This window comes from Podarcis pityusensis (assembly GCF_964106645.2).
Source record: "Podarcis pityusensis genome assembly, chromosome: 5".
Classification (NCBI taxonomy): domain Eukaryota; kingdom Metazoa; phylum Chordata; class Lepidosauria; order Squamata; family Lacertidae; genus Podarcis; species Podarcis pityusensis.
The window spans coordinates 35,294,905-35,314,644 of NC_138032.1; the positions used below are offsets into that span (position 1 = coordinate 35,294,905).

The 19,740-nt window shown below is 44.5% G+C and overlaps 1 protein-coding gene across 7 annotated transcripts in view; it reads left to right on the forward strand.

Annotated features, from left to right (window-relative positions):
• The first annotated feature begins 788 nt into the window (after positions 1-788).
• The window catches only part of CROCC2 (ciliary rootlet coiled-coil, rootletin family member 2), an 85,516-nt gene continuing 66,564 nt past the window's right edge, over positions 789-19,740 (forward strand). For 2 of the 7 annotated variants that reach the window (XM_081006093.1, XM_081006092.1), the window contains exons 1-7: positions 792-1,020; positions 8,290-8,443; positions 10,238-10,383; positions 13,592-13,744; positions 16,334-16,417; positions 17,527-17,633; positions 18,513-18,672. In XM_081006093.1, the coding sequence (XP_080862219.1) occupies positions 967-1,020; positions 8,290-8,443; positions 10,238-10,383; positions 13,592-13,744; positions 16,334-16,417; positions 17,527-17,633; positions 18,513-18,672 (858 nt within the window). In that variant the 5' untranslated portion in view covers positions 792-966. Of the gene's footprint in view, positions 1,025-8,289; positions 8,444-10,237; positions 10,384-13,591; positions 13,745-16,333; positions 16,418-17,526; positions 17,634-18,512; positions 18,673-19,740 lie in introns of all 7 variants that reach the window. The other 5 variants (XM_081006096.1, XM_081006098.1, XM_081006094.1 and 2 more) reach the window with 5 other exon arrangements.

Here is a 19,740-nt window from a genome sequence, read left to right on the forward strand (position 1 = left end):
GGCCTTCTGGCGGTTCCCTCATTGCGAGAAGCAAAGCTACAGGGAACCAGGCAGAGGGCCTTCTCAGTAGTGGCGCCCGCCCTGTGGAACGCCCTCCCATCAGATGTCAAAGCGATAAATAACTACCTGACATTCAGAAGACATCTTAAGGCAGCCCTGTTCAGGGAAGTTTTTAATCTGTGATATTTTAGTGTATTTTTGGTTTCTATGGAAGCCGCCCAGAGTGGCTGGGGAAACCCAGCCAGATGGGCAGGGTACAAATAATAAATTATTATTATTATTATTATTTGTTTTCCATGATGAGTACCTGGCATATAGGAGAGACTCCTTTGCTTAACATAGGCAGAGAGGGGACCAAGTGGTAGAGTGGGGGTGGGGTGGGGTGGCAAAATTGATTGATGTAGCCCATGGGCATGAGGGAGGTTACATTGCCCTGCATACTTACGTTGAGAGTCAGTTTAGAAATACTATTAAGAGAGAGTATTCCGTAAAGTTGCATCTCCCAACCCTAACTATGGAATATGTTTATTTCTACTGTCCTTATTTCCTAAGGCTGCAGTGTGCAATTAATTACATTATTATTACCATGGGACCAACCTTCCCGCCCAACAGTGGGGAGAGAAGTTCTCCCGCTTTCTCCTTCGCCGGGCCCGGTGAAACACTTCGGCTTCCCGCGTCCCTTTGGTTTCCGCGGCAACCCCGGGCCGCGTTCTGTTTCCATGGCGACAAGGGGTACTCGGCGTCCCCGTTGTCTTAGCAACCGCGGCCGGGCCCCGCCGCGTGCGTCCTCCATTCCTGAGGGCAGCGGAGAAGGTTCCGCAGGGAGTCGCCGGCACTGCAGGCCTGCAAACTCTTTCTCCAGGGAGCGGGCTTCCGACCCGCGGGTGCACCGTTCCCTCTTATTTTGCAAGTCCCGAGAAGAGCCGCTCGGCCTCTCTGGCTGGTCCTTGCCTCGGTCTTTGAGCGATGAGCGAGAGCAGCGAGGAGAAGCCAAGTCTGAGGCTGGAGGCTGCAATCCAGGTTGGTGAGTGAGTGGCTCGCTTTCTCATACTTCTCCGGCGGCTAAGTTCAGAGCAAGTAATTAAAACGCACTGCCTCCGCCCCTGGCACATGATGCTCCCGCTTTGCAGCGCGGAACTGACGAGCCTGAAAAGGATAGAATTGCATTCCCTTCGAGGGGTGAGGGCAGAAGCCAGGTTTCCAACTTCGGAAGTAAAATGGCGAAATAAAAAATATTTCGCGTCTGCTTCCCTTTCATGTCGCGGATCTGGACAATATTTAGTTTCTGGATGTCTACAGAGAAGATGATATGGATTAAAACCTCTGTGATCTCTTGATACAGAGGTGCAAAGACGTGTAGCAGTGTTGGACAGCGGGGCCCAGGGTCGTATTGCCAACCCGTGAAACTCAGAACAGAAATCCCAGAATCAGAGTTGGAAGGAAGGGACCCTGAGGATCATCTAGTCCAACCCCCAGCAATACTCATTGAGTGACCTCAGGCCAGTCACTGTTTCTCAAACTAACCTAGTACCTGCCTCACAGTGTGGTTGTGAGAATAGTATCAGAGGAAGGGCTATTACAGTGTATTAGAGCACAGGCTTCGCTAGCAAATGGTCCCAGGTTTGCTTTCCAACGTCTCCACCTGGGCTGGGGGGCAATACTGTCATGAAACCCCGGAGACCTGCTGCTGGTCAGTGCAGAGGGTACCAACTGGGATTGACGTGGTATGAGGCAGCATTCTGTGTTCATGGGAGTAGGCTGAGTACTGTATAACAACTGGGGTATAAAGTAATTGTGCCAGCAAAGTTTATCAAGCATTAAATCAGACATGGCTTCTATAAACCAAGGGACCATACAGAGACTGGTTTTGCAGCACGACCCAGAAGCAGCCAGTTTAGCAGAGTAGCCTTTCTGGTCTCATCTCAAACCCTTAGCGTTCTGAGGAGAGCTGTTATATGTTTGTTTGCATGTGCATTTTGCTGCATGTAGAATTTCTCTGAAGATGTTGAAAATATGGCCTATTAAAACCCATGTTTGAAGTCTTTCTGTGTTTGGCTTCTGCTCTGTTCTTCATGGCTTCCCTGGATGACTGTGGCATCCAGGGCTAGTGGACTGTTGTCTTACCTGGGCTGAAGTTGTTTGTGACAAATGTAGTTGTTGCCATTTTAAGTGACAGTAGAGGGCAGTAAGGTTTCAGAAATGAGAGTAAGGAACAAACGACTAGGCTAGAGGATGTGTGAGCGTAACCCAACAGGAAAATAGATTTACAGCCGTATCCTATGCATTCACTCTGAAGTCTTGTTGAGTTTAATGAGACTTATTCCCAAGGAAGTAGTCATAGGGCTGCAATGGCAAACTGGACTTAATTCTTTGCAAACATCTATTGATTTCAGAGCTGCTGTTCACTGGATTGAATTCCAGTGGGGGAGCACAGAACTAACCTATCATAAAACTGTCAATATTGTAATGCTTTGATGCTTCTATACAGCCTTTATCCACCTCAGCCATGCTCTCTTATCTGTCCCAGCTAGATGGGAGTTATAGTCCTAAACATCTGGAAGTCACCAGGTTGGCAAAGGAAGGGCTGGCATAATCTTTCATGGGCCAGGGTCTACTTAGTCGTGTCTTTATGGTAAAGGTAAAGGTAAAGGTAAAGGGACCCCTGACCATTAGGTCCAGTCGTGACCAACTCTGGGGTTGTGGTGTTCATCTCGTTTTATTGGCCGAGGGAGCCGGCGTACAGCTTCCAGGTCATGTGGCCATCATGACTAAGCCACTTCTGGCGAACCAGAGCAGTACACAGAAACGCCGTTTGCCTTCCCACTGGAGTGGTACCTATTTATCTACTTGCACTTTCGAACTGCTAGGTTGGCAGGAACAGGGTCCGAGCAATGGGCGCTCACCCCGTCATGGGGATTCGAACCGCCGACCTTCTGATCGGCAAGTCCTAGGCTCTGTGGTTTAACCCACAGCGCCATCTGCGTCCCAGGGTCTACTTAGTCGTGTCTTTATGGTAGCATGATACTTTGTTGTTTTTGTTAAAACAGACTAATATGGCCACCCCTTCTATACATCATAAGTGTCGAAAGGAGCCTGGCACAAACCACTTCAGCAGAGGGATGGTAAATTGTCATGAAGTAGGAACCAGGGTGAGCTCCCGTCTGCGGTCTCAGCTCCTGCCCACCTAGCAGTTCGAAAGCACCCCTAAAGTGCAAGTAGATAAATAGGTACCGCTTTGTAGCGGGAAGGTAACGGCGTTTCCGTGTGCTGCGCTGGTGCTGGCTCGCCAGAGCAGCTTTGTCACGCTGGCCACGTGACCCGGAAGTGTCTCCGGACAGCGCTGGCCCCCGGCCTCTTAAGTGAGATGGGCGCACAACCCTAGAGTCAGACACGACTGGCCTGTACGGGCAGGAGTACCTTTACCTTTACAGGACCCAGGGAAAGAGATTGTGACTGCCTCAAGGGCTTCATGTGAGGCTGCACTGTCTTACAGAGTAAGGCCAATCATCTCATTCTCTTACACTTAACACTTCACGTCTGTAAATTGGAATAGTACAAGGATTTCCAATAAGGAGGCAATCTGCTTCACATTTTCTTATTTAGCATGAAGTGGAAGAGGTCTAGTCCCTGCTCTCCTGCATTTAGTGTTTTCATTCATTAAGTTTAAGGAGCTTTGTTTTGAGCCTTTCTTGTGCTGTGTGTGTTAACGTCTGTGTAATGTGAAAGGGCATTCTGCTCCTTGTGGGTTTTCCATTCACAATGCCCAGCCTGGTTAGAGCAAGATCTTCATGCCCCCAAATACCCTTCATATAGGAAAACGTGAACAGCTTTCCTACAGTTGGCTTTTCCACATTGCGCGTCATGGATTTTTGAGCATTGCTTGAAATGAGATGGAATTGATGCTGTTGAAATGATCACACTTGTCCTTTGCCCTGCGGCATGAGCTACAAGGGGATTGTCAACTTACTACAGGCCTTGACACCTTTCAGGAGACCATTTTGTACTTGCATTGCATGTTGGTTGTTTGTGTTTCGCTACTCTTCTTTGTGAATGGGCAAAGTCAGCTAACATGCAGATGCCTCACCAATGGCTGCTCTTTCCACAGCTGCCACAGCTGTGCTGACATCACCAGCTGCAGAGGGAGTAGCTATCTCCATGGGTCCTATTCAGAGACTCCATGCTACAGCTGCAACTCATTACCCAGGCAAAGTGTTTTAATCAATGCCTTTGCTGATTGGTGGCCTGAATGTTACAACTATGCTGAACTGGAATTTCTGCTAGTCTTGCAGTTTTCATACTCACATGTGGCATCTGTTGTTTTAAAAGGCCAAAATGCTAAAATTGTTTAGGGGGGAATGGATAAGTTGTTAAAGGGACAAGATCACCTTACAAAAGCATATTCCCCTCAGGTTTTTTTAAAAACTCATTATTAGCAGTCCTAGGTGTACCATAAAACCTACATAGCACCCAGCAGAACATTGGTGAGACATCTGTGATCCTCCAGTTGTGGTTAGACTACAAGCCCCAACTCCTCTGACCATTGTCCATGCTGGCTGGGACTGATGGGAACTGGAATCCAACAGCTCAAAGGTTTCCCACCACTGTAGCAGAGTCTAATCTAACTGAAACGATCAGGGATTTGGCTCTTTGCTCCTAGTCTTCATCAGGCAGCATTTGTTATGTCTGAGCAAATCTCGGTGTCTTTGTATGTTTCTCTGTGTGATTTCCATTTGCATTTGTCTGACATGCCATGTGGGTCTGTGCAGTGATCTGATTTTTTAAAAATAGGAATTCGTTATTGCAAAATAATATCATTTGTATTTGAGTTTTAGAAGTAGAATGTTTTCAATCTCTAAAAATGGCTGTAAAAGGTAAAGGGATCCCTGACCATTAGGTCCAGTCGTAACCAACTCTGGGGTTGCGGCGCTCATCTCGCTTTATTGGCCAAGGGAGCCGGAGTACAGCTTCCGGGTCATGTGGCCAGCATGACGAAGCCGCTTCTGGCGAACGAGAGCAGCACACAGAAACGCCGTTTGCCTTCCCGCTGGAGTGGTACCTATTTATCTACTTGCACTTTGACATGCATTCAAACTGCTAGGTTGGCAGGAACAGGGACCGAGCAACGGGAGCTCACCCCGTTGCGGGGATTCGAACCGCCGACCTTCTGATCGGCAAGTCCTAGGCTCTGTGGCTCTTCTTGGACTTCATTGTGATTTGGTATGCCCAAGGTTAATTGCTTGAGTTGTAGCTGCGAGGGCCAGTTCTCATCTATTTTTGTGGATAAACATATTGCTTTAACTGCACAGCAACTGGTCCTTGAGATGCTTATGCAACATACTTGCTATTTTCTTTTCTTCCGTCTACAAACCAAGCTGCCCACCAAAGTGCTTGGATAATTATAGTGCTGTGCCAAAATATTCTCTCATGTTTTCCCCCCAACCAAAATTATTGAAAAGGAGAGCGTTTTTTGGTAAAATTCTTGTGGGTGGGGTGCAGGTCCTTTTTTGCCATGCTTTACTTTTGAAGTGGCTAATTTATGCTTGGTGGGTGACCTTTTTTCCCCCATTCTACAAAACATCTCCTCAGTGGTCTGCCCTTTACCCTCTGCCACTGATTCAATCAAGACCCAGGGGAAGAAATCATGAGGTAACTCCTTCTATGGGATTTTTTCAAATAAGGAAGTGCAGCCAGCCAATGGGGTTGCAGAGATCCTTGAGGAAGGTTTACAGGAAAGAAAAGATCACATATTACCTTGCAGAAATAGTAATATGAGAGCTCCAAATCTCTCCTGCATCCACAGTGTGCTTTGGTTCTCGAACTTAATCCATTCTGGAAGTCCGTTCCAAAACCAAAGTGTTCCAAAACCAAGGTGCGCTTTCCCATAGAAAGCAATGCAAAATGGATCAATCCGTTCCAGACTTTTAAAAACAACTCCTAAAACAGCAATTTAACATGAAATTTACAGTCTCACAAGACCATTGATCCATAAAATGAAAGCAATAATCAATATACTTCAGTCACACAATAAATCAGTAGCTGAACTGGGTTCCACACAGTCACAAAAACAAAAAAAAGAGCCGCAAAAACAAGAATACAAAATAAATAACAAAAACACAGACCTCAGCGTAACACTCAAAACGGAAGCGTGGCACTTAAAACGGAAGCGTAACACTCAAAATGGAGCATGTTCGACTTCCAAAAAAAGGTTCGCAAACCGGAACACTTACTTCCAGGTTTGCAGTGTTTGGGTCCAAGTTGTTTGAGTACCAAGGCATTTGAGAACCAAGGTACCACTGTACTTTGTCATAGTAGTAGTACTCAGGGTACATCTACCCTTGGTACATTTCTTTCCACTTCAGTTTGTCTTGGTATTAATGTTCATGTGTTTCCCACATGTATACACTTCCTCATCTTGTAGTCTTGGGTAGTTTAGGAAAAATATAATTTATGCAGTCTCAAGCATACAGGCGCATGCACACACATACACACTTTCTGCAGTGGGAGACAGGATTCTAACTTTTGAGATACAGTACTAATTTTGATCTAGCTGAAGTTGTACATGATCCAAAAATCTCTCCCTACTGAGAGATCAACTGAAAATATTATGGAGATGTGCATGTGAGTGGCTTGCATTTAAAAAAAAGGGGGGGGGATCCAATAGTGATGAAGGAGAAATTATGAAGAACGTTGTGAGACATTTGTCAAAATATAAGCAAGAGATTTTACAGGATGGTTTTGCTGTCTTTATCTTTATAACATCATGTGTATGTGTTTTGCGGGGGGATCCTGGGAAGTGGAGCACCGTACTTTTCAGATACAATTGGAAACAAGATTTGGAATGAAGTGCAGATTGCAGCAGCCTCCTTATTTCAATGAGATTTGTTCGTAATTGATGAGGTACAGACGATAGAGGGCATTGTTGCTGTATTTTCTGTACGAAGTTTTAGCTCTGTTGGCATGGCAACAACTGTTTTTTTGTTTATTATTATGCTTCACATCTTCATGCAATATGTCTTTCTTGTTCTGTGAGCACAAGGGAGCCCCAGTAATGACTGGGCCCAGCAATAAAACATTGAGAAGATAAGCAGGCAAGCGAATTAGCCACCTGTGTGGGTTTGACAACAGGGTGAGAAGGACAAAAAAGTAAAGATGTTCCCACCTGACACAATTCAAAATCACCTCAGAATCAAACTTAATAACCACCTAATAGGCGTAAGCCCTGGTGGCTTCTGGCACAAATTAAGTTCAGATCTCAGATCTACCCATTATTTACATGCACTGTACATTTGTGAATAGCATCAGCCATGAGAAAAAAATACCCTCCAACATTTTGTAGATGGAAATAGGGTGTCAGAATACCATTCTCAGTATCTTTAGTACAGTATTAGTTTTAAATGATGCTAGCAGTTCTGGTAGCATCAGCAACAAAACATAAGATCCAAGAGTAGGGTTGTAATTCCTGATGTCATTTCACTTAGTTCATTTCCTACAAAATTATTATGCTCATCTTGCATCGTGGCTCTTTCTCTTTCATAATTTTGATGCTCTTTTGTCCTTGTGTACTTTACCTGCATAAGATTTCATAATGGTTTTCAGAAACTTTGACATGTACGGTATTTCAGAACATGAATTCTGGCCATGTAACCGACAACATTGGTTTATGTAAGTTTACCACAGACATGTGATAAAGCGAAGCTAATGTAGCAGGATTTATTATCACAAAAAAAGCTTTTAGAAATATTTTGAAAACAACACAGTTCATGGCCTTGTAATCCTGTGTACCCTTGCAGAATCTTAACTTGCACTCACCTAGGTGAGGACACAAAGTAGGGAATTGTATTATATTTCTTAAGCAATTTTGAAAATGCTAACTTTGTACATGAAGAGTGAGTGAGGAGGGGAAAATAAATTGTGCAGATATTTGAATTCCTGGTTCTTCATAAGTTTAAAAGATTGGTATCATTGTATTTTTGGTTTTAGCTGAAGCTGAGTAGGCCAGCCTTACAGATGTCTTTGCCTTTCTATTTTTATTGAGTTTATAACTTGTTGAAATGTGCTAAATGTCAATGAGATATAAAAAGATCACATTTTTTTAAAGCAGGTTCTCTCTACCCCCCCAACCTTCAAAGGTTTCTAGCTATGTGACAGCCATTCTTAGGTCTAAGTTTAGTTTTATGCTGATCTCAGAAAGTCCATCATAAAGAGGTAATCGCTTCCCAGGGCCCAGCAATGGCTAAATAAAACCTTACAAGCTTGCCAACCAATGCTTAACTTCTGTGTGTATTTTAGAAACTGGAGGATACGGTGCTGCATCCCAGAGCGAGCAAAGATGACAAAGCATTGACCGTGCAAGGGGAAGGAGAGAGAGCTGAACCCACAACTGTCCCAGCTAGGATCCGACAGATCATCACACAGAGTCTGGCTGAGCCATCATCATCCCAAGGTGCTGTCTGGGACTTTGGCAGAGACATAGAGCAGAGACATTCCGAGGGTGGGGTTTTCAAAGCAAGAACAAATGCAGGAAATTAGGAGGTAGGGCTTTGAAGCTCCTAACATCCCCACATACCATGCAGTGTTGGCTCGATGATGTTTCTGAAGACTTCCTCCTTGGAAGAAGTTGTCAGAAAATTCAGTCCACTATTGCCGTGCGTGTGGTAACAGCCTTTCCTCGCTTCCATTCCATGCAAAGCAGTCCATTGGACTCGTTCAGAGTACTATGTAAAACTAGCAGCTTCTGTTCATGGTAGATGAATCCAATATTGCATTTCTGACTGTGAGCAGGTAGCCTTTCCAGATGGAAGGGGGGGAAAGAGCAATCATCAGGGCCAGTCCTAATATTGGGCAGAGTGAGGGGAATGCTTGAGGCAGCAGACATAGAAAGGGCAGCAAATGGTTTGCTCTTGGGTACATGCACCTTGACTTTGCAGCTGGGGAGCATTTACTGTTCTGCCTCAAGCAGCAAAATGTCCTTGGCCAACCCTAGCCTATAGCAAGGGGAGAACAATGGTCCTAAGTCCAAGGGACATCCTTTCTTTCAGATGATTGCCCTTTTCTTTTATGTCCCCAAAAGACATTGTGGATTTCTCTCTCATTGCAAAAATAAATAAATTACAGTTGGGAAGAGTTCCTGAACCTTAGTGATTCTCAGCCGTAGCCACCAAGCAAAGACTGAGGGAGATAGTTTAGCTCAGGCTTCCAGAAGACAGTATAAAGTTGTTTGCCGTCATGTTACATTTGAGGATCAGAAAGATTAAGCAACCTGCCAAGCAACACTCAACGTGCCTGGACACGAGCTGGAAAATTAGCCCAAGCTTCTCAGTCCCCATATGGAAGATCATCATTATCCCTGTAACGATTGGGCATGGCTATCTTGCGGCCTGTGATTAATAGGCCCTTTCAAGGCAGCTTTCCATACAGCTTTGTAAACCCATGGCCACACTTTTGGCTAGACATCATCTGGCCCCATAACCCGTTTTCAACACTAGAAAGCAGCCCTGGAACATACAGAGGGAGATAATGAATGCAGGTGTCTCTTGCTAAAGAACAGTCTTTCATCCCTGGAACTCTTTTGAAACATTGGTACTTCGTTTTCATAGGTTGGCTCAAAGAATGGCCCCTGTCCCTTAAAAAGGGAGAAAGAATGGTGTGCTTTGCCATGTTAAAACATTAAACTTTTATTGGAAGATGCTTTAGCAAAATAAATAAGGCAGATATCTTGTATCAAGTACTTGCTTGCAATCAGTTCTTAGTATTAATACATCCCTTTTGGACAACTTAAGTGCTTATGCTTTGAATCCCAAGGTTTTTGTACTAAGGGGTTAATCCATATACCTTGGTAGGGTGAACATCCTCAGTCTGTTCGTAGGTTGCCTTTCCTGGAACTAGGAATGAAATTATCTGTCAATTTTAGTTCTCGCAGTTTCTAATTTTTCTAATCTTAAATTCATTTAGGCATCTGCGTGTGCATTCTCTTAATAAGCACATTTTTATAGGTAGTTTTGACTAATGTGCACATTTTTGCAAGCAATTTTTATACATGAATATATTTTTGTAAAAACACCACTTGGTTGGATAACTCTATTGCAAAATTCAGATAAGTGCAAATTTAGAATGGTTGTGTTCCCATAGTGTTTCAAAAAGTGTGGATTTGGTAGATTCACCTTTCACTATGAACTGAATTAAATATGTCCCTTCTTGCTACCTGCAGCCAACCTATTCCTTTTATTGCTGTTTCCAGCTTTGTCAGAAACAGCCTCTGCAGTCAATATGCAAGAAGAAAACCGCTTGTTGCAGAAGGAGCTCTCACGCCTTGAGGACCTGTTGGCACAAACTCGTGCGGAGAAGGATGAGCTGGCTAGCAAATACCATGCCGTTAGTGAGAGGGTAAGATCAACATTTGAAGAAACCCATCTTAAAAAAAACAAGCTACTTTTTGTATGGAACAATCTTGCAAAAACACAAATCCATCTGAGAGCTCCGTCACAAAACAATTATCCATCATTCTCTCTTGCAGCTGGTGTAGATTGGCAGCTGAGGACATACTGACTGGCAACACAGAGAGAATTAAGATGGAGGGCTTACTCATAAGTTCAGATAAAGCTTACATTGCCATGACTCTTGGTCATGCACACTTCCCCATGTCCTGGGCAGGTCCTGTGACATGACAATATACAGCTTATGGACATTGGTTCCATTGTTTCATTTGGCTGCTCTCCCACAAGAACTTACATAGTAGGTTACAGTTTGCTTTACTCCTTGTAGTCCTGGCTGGCCTTCAATGCCATAAACATATATTGAGACCTAGCAAGAGCAGTTTTAAAGAAGGAAGGGCATTCAGAATCTGTGGGCTACATCGCAAAAGTCAGGCTGTATATAGGACTATTGAAGCACCTCGCCGTATTCTTCGCAAATGGTTATCAGTTTGGCTCCATTTTGTAGTCGCTGAGAGCTGCTTCCAAATCAAAACACACATAGATAGTCATACACGATGACCACATGAGAGAAGGATTAAAAAAATAAAGTGGGTCTAATATTACAGTTTGGGGTGAAAGGTGAGACTTGGATCTGAAAATATTGAAAAATATATCTATCATTGAGCATCTAGGCTTTGTGGTGTTTTGGGCTCGTGTAAACCTTAGGAGCACCCAGGCAGAATTTCATAAGAAAGACATTCAATCAGGAAAAGATGAGCTTCTAGCAAAAGAACCTTATTTCGTTGCAGTGGTCTATGTTTTTGATGGCTGGAAGCACCCCTCCCATTTTCTATCAAGTTGCACTCCCCTTTTATAAGATAGTGGCTCCTGAATTCAAGTCAGCGCAAGTGCCATCTGGTTCAGCGTCATTCTCCAGCTGAAAGTAGAATACAGTACTGTAATAATATGTTATGTTGTAAGTAATTGAGGAGCACCTATGAAATAAATCAAAATAATGAGGAAGAGGGCCTTAATAGATAAACTAGACTGCTAGGTTGTCTTTCCCATACTACAGTAGCTTAAGCACACTATACCTAAGAATGAAAGGTTAACGTAAGCATAATGTTTGGCCAGTATGTCTTCATTACTTAGATGCAGCTAATATGTTTTCAAACTGTTTATTTGTGTGAAAGTAGACTCGGAAACAGAATGGCAGAGCAGCTGCTTTTAAACCCAACCAACCATCTAGCATTCTGCTGCAACAGCGACCATTTGAAGGAAAATTGCCAGGAATCACATTCTAGTGTGCAAATGTTGGGGAATTATGGTGCGCAGACACAGTCCATTGGTATCTCCTCAGGCGTGCTAGAGCGGACAGGATGTTGGCCCCGTTTTCACACACTGCTGCTTTCTGGAGTATGCAGTTGCAGGTGGTCATGGGGCTTAGCTGTTGTGGCCCCTTCCCCGGGAGAAATTGGTGCTTAGTTTGCTGCCTGGAGAACATAGGGCACATTCTTGGCTAGACAAAGGTTCCCATCCAGAGGAGCATAAATAATTATAAGTCCAAACAATCCCTGCCTCCAGTCCACATGACAGGCACGGAGATCCAGGCCTGACTCAGCATCAAGCCCTCCGAAAAGCTGTTCCAACAGACTGGGACCGCTGCCCTGCCCCCAGCTGCTTCTTTTTGCTGAATGGTAGCAATGGAATGAATGCTATTTGGGAGGCTGAAAGAAGCGGAATGAATGGGTGAGGTCTTGATTCATGTAGGGCAGGGATGGAGAACCTTTTTCTGACCAAGCGCCACATTCCCTCCTGAGTCGCCTTCTGTGGGCTGTGGGTCAGTGGTGGGTGGGTCCAGAGGAACAAGTGGGTGGAGCAACAAATGTAAATTTTACCTGTATATAGTAGGCTAGTCTTACACAAACTCACACACCCTCCCTTCTCTGTCCTCCATCTAGGCAAGTAAGAGGCATTGTCGGAGTTCAAGGACACAGTCCAGCCAAGCAAAAACAGTCAAGGGGGGTGCAGGGCAGGGCCAGTGAAGGATGTGCCATGGGAAATTGGGAGTCTATGAAGGGTGTGTGGCCTGGAAAGAGTCCTGAGGGTTGCAGAGTGAGTCCTGGAGGGTGACATGTCGCCCCCAGACCTGAGGTTCCCCACCCCTGCTGTAGTCGTTGTAAATTTTGCTAGGCAGAAGAATGAGCTGCATTTGAGTTCCATTAGGAAGCTTTTGCCACCATTTGCTTTGAGGTTCTAACTACCAAATCATAAATATATTCGAGCTGGTGTATTTCTGCATGTAGTGCAAAGTGCAGGATTGTGTGAGACCTAGTATCTAGGGCACTATTTGACTTGAATAATTCTATGCATGTTTATAATTTAGTTCCAGTGTGTCTAGTGGGGCTTAATCTCCTGTAAGTCTGTTTAGTGTTGCAGCTTAAGGCTGCTATCCTGTACACATTTACCTGGGCATATGTCTCACTGAACTCAGTGAGACTGACTTTTCAGTAAATATGCATAGGATTGTGCTGTAATAGTCTCAAGTTTCATTTTTTTCAAAGCTTGTTTTATCGCCCTTTAGATGTCAAGAGACATTACAAAATGAGCATGCAGTGTCTACAGAAAGATTCTGTGCCCATCACCACTATATTTCCTTCCTTTAAGGCCTGTAGTAGTGTTCTTGTTAGGCACACTGACCTTTCAGCTTCTCCTTAAGTCTCTTCCTCCTGTTCAACCTCCCCCTGCCAAAAATCTAAATTTGTAACCAGCCTTAGCCAATTTGAAACTGAAGGATTTCAGACATATTGCAGTCTGAAAGGAAGAGAGAAAGAAGATCATGCAAATTCAGTGATTCATATTTGCATGAATTCTCATTACATTTGCGAAATGTAGGCATGAAGATTTTGAGTATTTGGGATGTTGAATGTATATTTCAGAGAAGGGAAGTTTCTGTTGTCCAGAGGTCCAGGAACAGCTGGGAGCCATGCTGGAAACCCTGAATTCTGCAAAGCTAGAGCTCATTTTCAAACACAGATTTATTTATTTTCCATTCATTTGGTTGCATCCTGCCACATTGCTCTTGTATGACATCTAAGGAGCCAGGCATTGGTTCCTTGCTGTTCTGCTCCTGACCCTTGCTCTGCCATTTGGATGAGGGAGGGTGTTTGCTTTTGTAGCTGGAGCTCCGAGGAGAGGAGGAAGGAAGCACAATGTTCCTGCAGATGAGACAGCAGTTCAAAGAGGATGAGAAGGCATACAAGCGCAAGCTGCAAGCCTACCAGGATGGGCAGCAGCGCCAGGCTCAGCTAGTGCAGAAGATGCAGAACAAGGTGGGTGGCATTACCTTGAACAGGCACTACCTTTCATTAATGGGAAGATGGTGGGGTCTCACAGACGGATTCCATAAAGACTCAGCAGTGGGGCTTGCTGCAGAAGTTCTCCATTAGGTTTGTTGGTCCTGTCTTTTTGATTTAGAAAGCATGCTCCTTGTACCTGCCTAGCATTTTCTGTTCCATGCGTTCTGTAGGGACCAGTACTCACAGGTGATGAGAACAGCACACCAGACTTTTTTTATGAGACTACAAGAAGAAAGAAGCCCCCACCAACCAGCAGTTTCAGTTGTTTCCATGTGGATCCATTGGCAAACATAGCATTAGACAGCATCTTAGGTTCTTAAGAAGTCCTTCCCTTGATTTGTCCAAAGCTCTGGGGAGGAGCTTTGGGTATTTTTTAAACAGGGGTGCAGGCAGAGTTCCAGGTCCCTCTATTCAGCCCTTAAGACTCTTCTGAGGCCACACTCTCTCTATCCAGACTATACTCTTCACTGGCTCTGCTGCACGCCCTTCTGGAGTGCTTTTACTTAACAGGCGTGTGGCCTCTTGCTTGTCTGGACTGAGGTCAGAGAGGGTGGGGGCAGGAGGAGAAAACATCTGCATATGTATGACAAGAATGCAGACCACTGTAAAAAGGTAAGAGTCACATCTGTTGCTCCACCCATTTTGTGACTTGCCACGCCCATTTTTGCATGCCTACCACTGCCATGTGGCCCCAGAAGGTCTATCTCAAGGGGATGCAACCCTCGTACTCAAAAAAACCCCTACCCCTAGTTTAAAGGGCCCCTTTGGTCCTGATAATCAGGCGGACATATTGCCTCCCCCCCCCCAAGATGGTGCAGCTGGAATAGCCTTCTTTCTTTGGGCCCCTCTCTCCTCCTCATCCCTAGCTGCTTTGGCAACCACAGTCATTCCTTGCTTCTGGTTAGCAGCCATGCTTCCAGCCTTATTCAGGTGTTCACACAAGCTAGCCTCTTTCCCAGTGTCCCTGCCATCTATGTCCCTGCCAACCTTGGTTTCCCTCACCTGCGCTAGGTGCCTGTTGACAGCTTGCAGAAAGTGCATTTATTCATGGTATCTGTTTTAATGCTACCATTCCCCTGACCGTTCCCCACAAGAGGAATTTACCTCAGGCTTATTTACTACAGCTTCCATTTCCTCAGATGCTCGTCCTCCATTTCCCAGCTGATACTCCTAAGAATCTGTATTCTGCTTCCTTCAAATTTACTTTAAGTACAGATGCTTCCTTCCTTGCTGACCACTGGGGTAGTCATGTATTTATTACATACAATGGCTGCTTCTCTCTCTCAAAAAATGTTCTGGTTATAGGTCTGGCCTGTCTTGACAGAGATTAAAATGGTGCCAGGACACACTCAAATTCTTCCTCCATCTTTATATATCAAGCTTCAGACAGAGAAAAGGTCTTTAGGTACGAGATCCATGCTGTAAGCAGATCCCAGCTGAAGAGAAATAGGGTTTAGAACAACCACCTGTGTGGGATCCATTTTGCATGTAGAATATGGCCCAAAGAATTATACTTTTGCCACCAGAACAAGCACATGGGGAGAATAGATGTTCTCCAGGTATACTGTTGCAGTGGAAGAGAAATGAACGTAGAACTTCCGAGTGGGCAACAGGTGACGGGAGGTTGTACATGGCACATCCCAAGGTAGTGAAGGTAGATTTCTCCCATTTCAACTTTTATTTGTGCATGCAGTCTGAGGAGCTTGAATACACCAACTGTGTGATGCATGTTCTCTACAGTAAGTATCAGCTTCTGTCCTGGTGTAAAGTTTTATGGGTTTTGGTTTTTTTTAAAAAAAAATACTTGATCTTCTGGTCAACAATGCCAGTCAATGGGGGCAGAACTTGTTACATTCATGAACAATTGCTTGCATAGGATAAAGTTTGGGGGTGGTGTTAGACTACAGATTGGCAAAGTTGATATCTTGTGCATAGCTGTAGTGGAACTTAATACTGTATGTGACTGCATACTTCTGGTTCTCTTGGTCTGGCTCTTATCATAGTCTGTGTTTTATTGCACTCACCAACCTCCATCAGATGTCATGGTAGTAGTCCAAGTAAGTTTTCAGAAGTCTCTTTAGAATTTGTTGAAGACCTGTTAAAGTTGTTGGATAAATTGGCCTCGTGGATCAAGCTTTCATTCTTCGTGCCTCTTTTATTCCTGGTAAGTAGCTTCGCCTGGGCTGCTGGTTCCTTCCTTTGTTCTCTCTTGTCTTCTCTTTTAATTCTCTTTACCTAAGGCTTGTACCCAGTGCAGTGCTAAGGAACCATCCTGTCAGCACAAGGATAGACACTTAGAATCATGGCATTGCAGAATTGGAAGGGACCTCAAGGTTCATCTGCTCCAACCCCCTACAATGCAATGAGACTTTCCTCTTTTTCTTTTCTCCAACCTACACCCCTCTAAATCTATTTTGACAGTCCCCCACCCCTACCCCGTAACCCTCTGGTGCAAATTTGGGGAGGGGACACATGGGGGAAGTTCCATGGGGCAAGCATAAATCCTTGCGCTGATGTGATGGTTTCATAGCAGTGCCTTGCTGCTTCTATTCCCTGGCGTAGATGCTGCAGTACAAGAAAAGATGTGGGGAGCTGGAGCAACAACTGCTGGAGAAAACCTCCGAGTGTGAGCATCAGAAACAGATGGTGCGCATGGCTTTTCTCATGCTATAAATGATCGTGATGAAGCATGTGGCAGCCTGACTGTTAGCACTGTGGGCAATTTGTAGATCACTGTCCCCTCACGCCATGCACCTTTAATTGGAGCGAGCGCTTGGCAGACAGCCTAGCCTAATGACATACATGGTACAAGTAGTCTTTGTGTAGTTCATATCATTTAAAGACTCCCACTGGTTTTCTGAATGTCCAGTTTGGTGGTGTTTTGTGTGTGTAAAGTACGGGCCATATAGGCAACCAGTGGAGTACTTTTATTTTATGAAGGACGTTCTGGGTACAAAGCCTTTTTCACAACAGTGTAATAATATTATGTAAGGCTAAAGCCTGTGGGGTTTAGAGGGGATTATAATTCACAGAGGGGAACCTATGCATGACTACAATTATATGTGAGAAGCCTAAACACGGAGCGGTTCTTAAAAGGCAATTATCGCCGTGCTTTAACTAGAGATCCCTAGTGCCTCACAGTGCAATTTGAGCAGGAGAAGGTGCAGAAAGGGGCAACCAAAATGATCATGTAGTTGAAGCAACTTCCCTGCAATGAAAGGTTACCACATTTGGGGCTTTTGTAGTTCAGGAAAAAGGTGACCAGGGCAGGGGAACATGACATGCTGGTGTGGAAAAAAGGATAGAAAGTCTTCCCATCCACATCTAGCCTGTTGCCATCATATTCTTTCGCTTCACATTTTTTTACTACCCATGAGAAGAGTTTAGCTGAAGGAACTAGGCTCTAGGAATTCTTATGACATGATAGTGTCATGTGAAGAAATACAGAGCTATGTGGGATGATTACCTCTCCCACGTCTATGAAAAAACCCTGCTCAGAACCTGTTTTATTTCTGAGGGTTTAGGAAATGGCTGTCTTTAATGCTGCCTACCTTTTCTCCCAATCACAGACCTCCCAAATCCAAATATTTATTTTTAAAAAGCAGTTTCGGGATTCTGAGAAAGTCTCCTATTGCCTTAAACAGATTCTGTGCTGTACAACATATATGTAAGGACATGCATATTTCTAAAGCTCCGGCCAGCCAATCATTCTGTGCGCTGCTTTAATATTGATACACAATCCGTCATCTTTCTAGGCGCAGATGAGGTTAGACTCAACGGAGTCGCATTTACTCCGCTTTGAGCATGACCACAATACAGAGCTGGAGAGCACTCTCATCCACCTGGAAGAGGAGCAGCAGAGGTGAGGTTGCCATTTGCTTCAGGGGGTTTGTTTATATGGTACATTTGTATACTGGCAATACTGCTCTTCAGTGATCAGCTGATCAGTGGTTATGGTAGCCTCCTTTGAAGACACACTTTCATCACCAGTCAGCTGGTTGAGGCAGAGAGAACACCTTCAAAGAGGTTTGCTGCAACTGCTCAGCGCCGACAGAGATCCCTGCTTTTGAAAGCACCATCAAGAGTTCCTTTAAGCTCCTGATAGACAACTGTATCCTGCCCCACATCTGATGCCACAGGATGCCAGGTGTGGGGCAGATGGCCATGGTTTGTAGGAAATGGCCTTGCCTCACCTGGGAGCCATGCTGGGCATAATTAGACTTGTATGCTAGAGGTCCCCCACTGGTGACTATTTCTTTAAATTGTGGTCATGGTATTTTATCCATAGGAATGGTATAAATTAATGTTCCATTTGAAGTGTACAACTGTATGTCATTGAACTTTCATTTGATGGTAGCAGCATCCCTGAATCTATTACTGCAAATCATGAACAATATTTTAGGTGTGTCAGATCCATATTCCATTCCTTTTATCCTAAGCTGGGGTGGGGAACCTCCAGCTCACTGGGCTTCCCCATTCGCCCATGAGGCCATTATGGGCAACCTTTACCTCCCTGCCCTATGCCTGATGTCATACAAATAAGGGCAGGTCTTGTCCCAAAGGGTGGGACTTGCTCAAAACCCACCATTTTTATTATTATTTAGTACAAAGCCTTTGTTGTACTAATGTAGTTTGATATACATAAAGACATAGAGGAATTCTTGGATTCAAAAGAACTAGTGCACCATATTGTGATTGTGGAGGAAAACACCGTCCTTGGCTTTCTAATTTTTTGTCTTAGGAGCACCAGTCTTTCCCAGATGAATACTCTTCTTCGGGAACAGCTGGACCAGATGAACTCCTCAAAACAAAGACTAGCAGGGGAGTTGGAGAGGGCAACCGCTGAAGTGCACAGGCTGAGGAGTGAACAGAAGGAGTCCCAGTGGCACAAGGGCAGGGAGGTACAACATATCCTATTGGTTGCTTTTTGAAATGCCAGGCAACATAATGATTAGAAATCCATTTTCTTCATGTTGCACCATTGTACTATACACCTGTAGCAGATTTGGCACTGGGAGTTTTTTTGTACCAATTCTTTGCTCAACTCAGCATCTTGTTGGGTTGGCTGTTCATAGGATCAGCACTCCAGAAAATTCAGAGTCAACTATCGCTGTTTCATCTTCAGTACCTTCACTGGTTCAGCTCATGGTCCCTCCAGGCTGCTGTTTTATTATTTTGATATTTTATTTTTTTAAAAACCCTCAAAGCGGTTTACAAAAAGATAAGAAAATCAAGAAAAATGTACAGCCCTATTTTAAAGCAGACAAAAGTTAAAATACTAAAACTGATTAAAATTACCTCCATTTTCTAAGCATCTAGGTAGGCTTGTCTAAACAGGAATGTTTTTAGCAGGCGCTAAAATTACTACACCCATGCCTTGGTTGACGAACGCCTTGCGACTCAAATGTTTTGGCTCCCGAATGCCACAAACCTGTAAGTTGGTGTTCCAGTTTGTGAATGTTCTTTGGAACCTCAAATGTCCAATGCGGCTTCTGCGGCTTCCGATTGGCTGCAGGAGCTTCTGGCAGCCAATCGGAAGCCACGCCTTGGTTTCCAAACATTTTGGAAGTCGAACAGACTTCCGGAATGGATTCCATTCGACTTCCGAGGTACAACTGTATTTCTCCAGTTCCAGTCCTTTGGGGAGTGCCATAGCCCGTATTCCCTCTTTCCTTGCAGTCCTGTTGTTGGCAGTGGGAGCTTTCCTCTGAATGCCTATATAACATGTTATGTATTGAAGGAGCAACTGATCTGGCTCAGGACTACAGTGTTGGCAAAGGGTTCAATCCCACTCTCCCACCCACCACCCACATTGTCCTGTTCAAGCCCAGCCCCCAGCCCCCGCTGTTTACCTTAAAAACAAACAATGCTATTGCTAGTTGCTTGCATAAAAATCATTTATAGTTTGGCCCCTACTCCTTCTTTGGGGGGGGGAGCTCCTTTTCCCTCTTCTCTTACTGTCCCCTCTT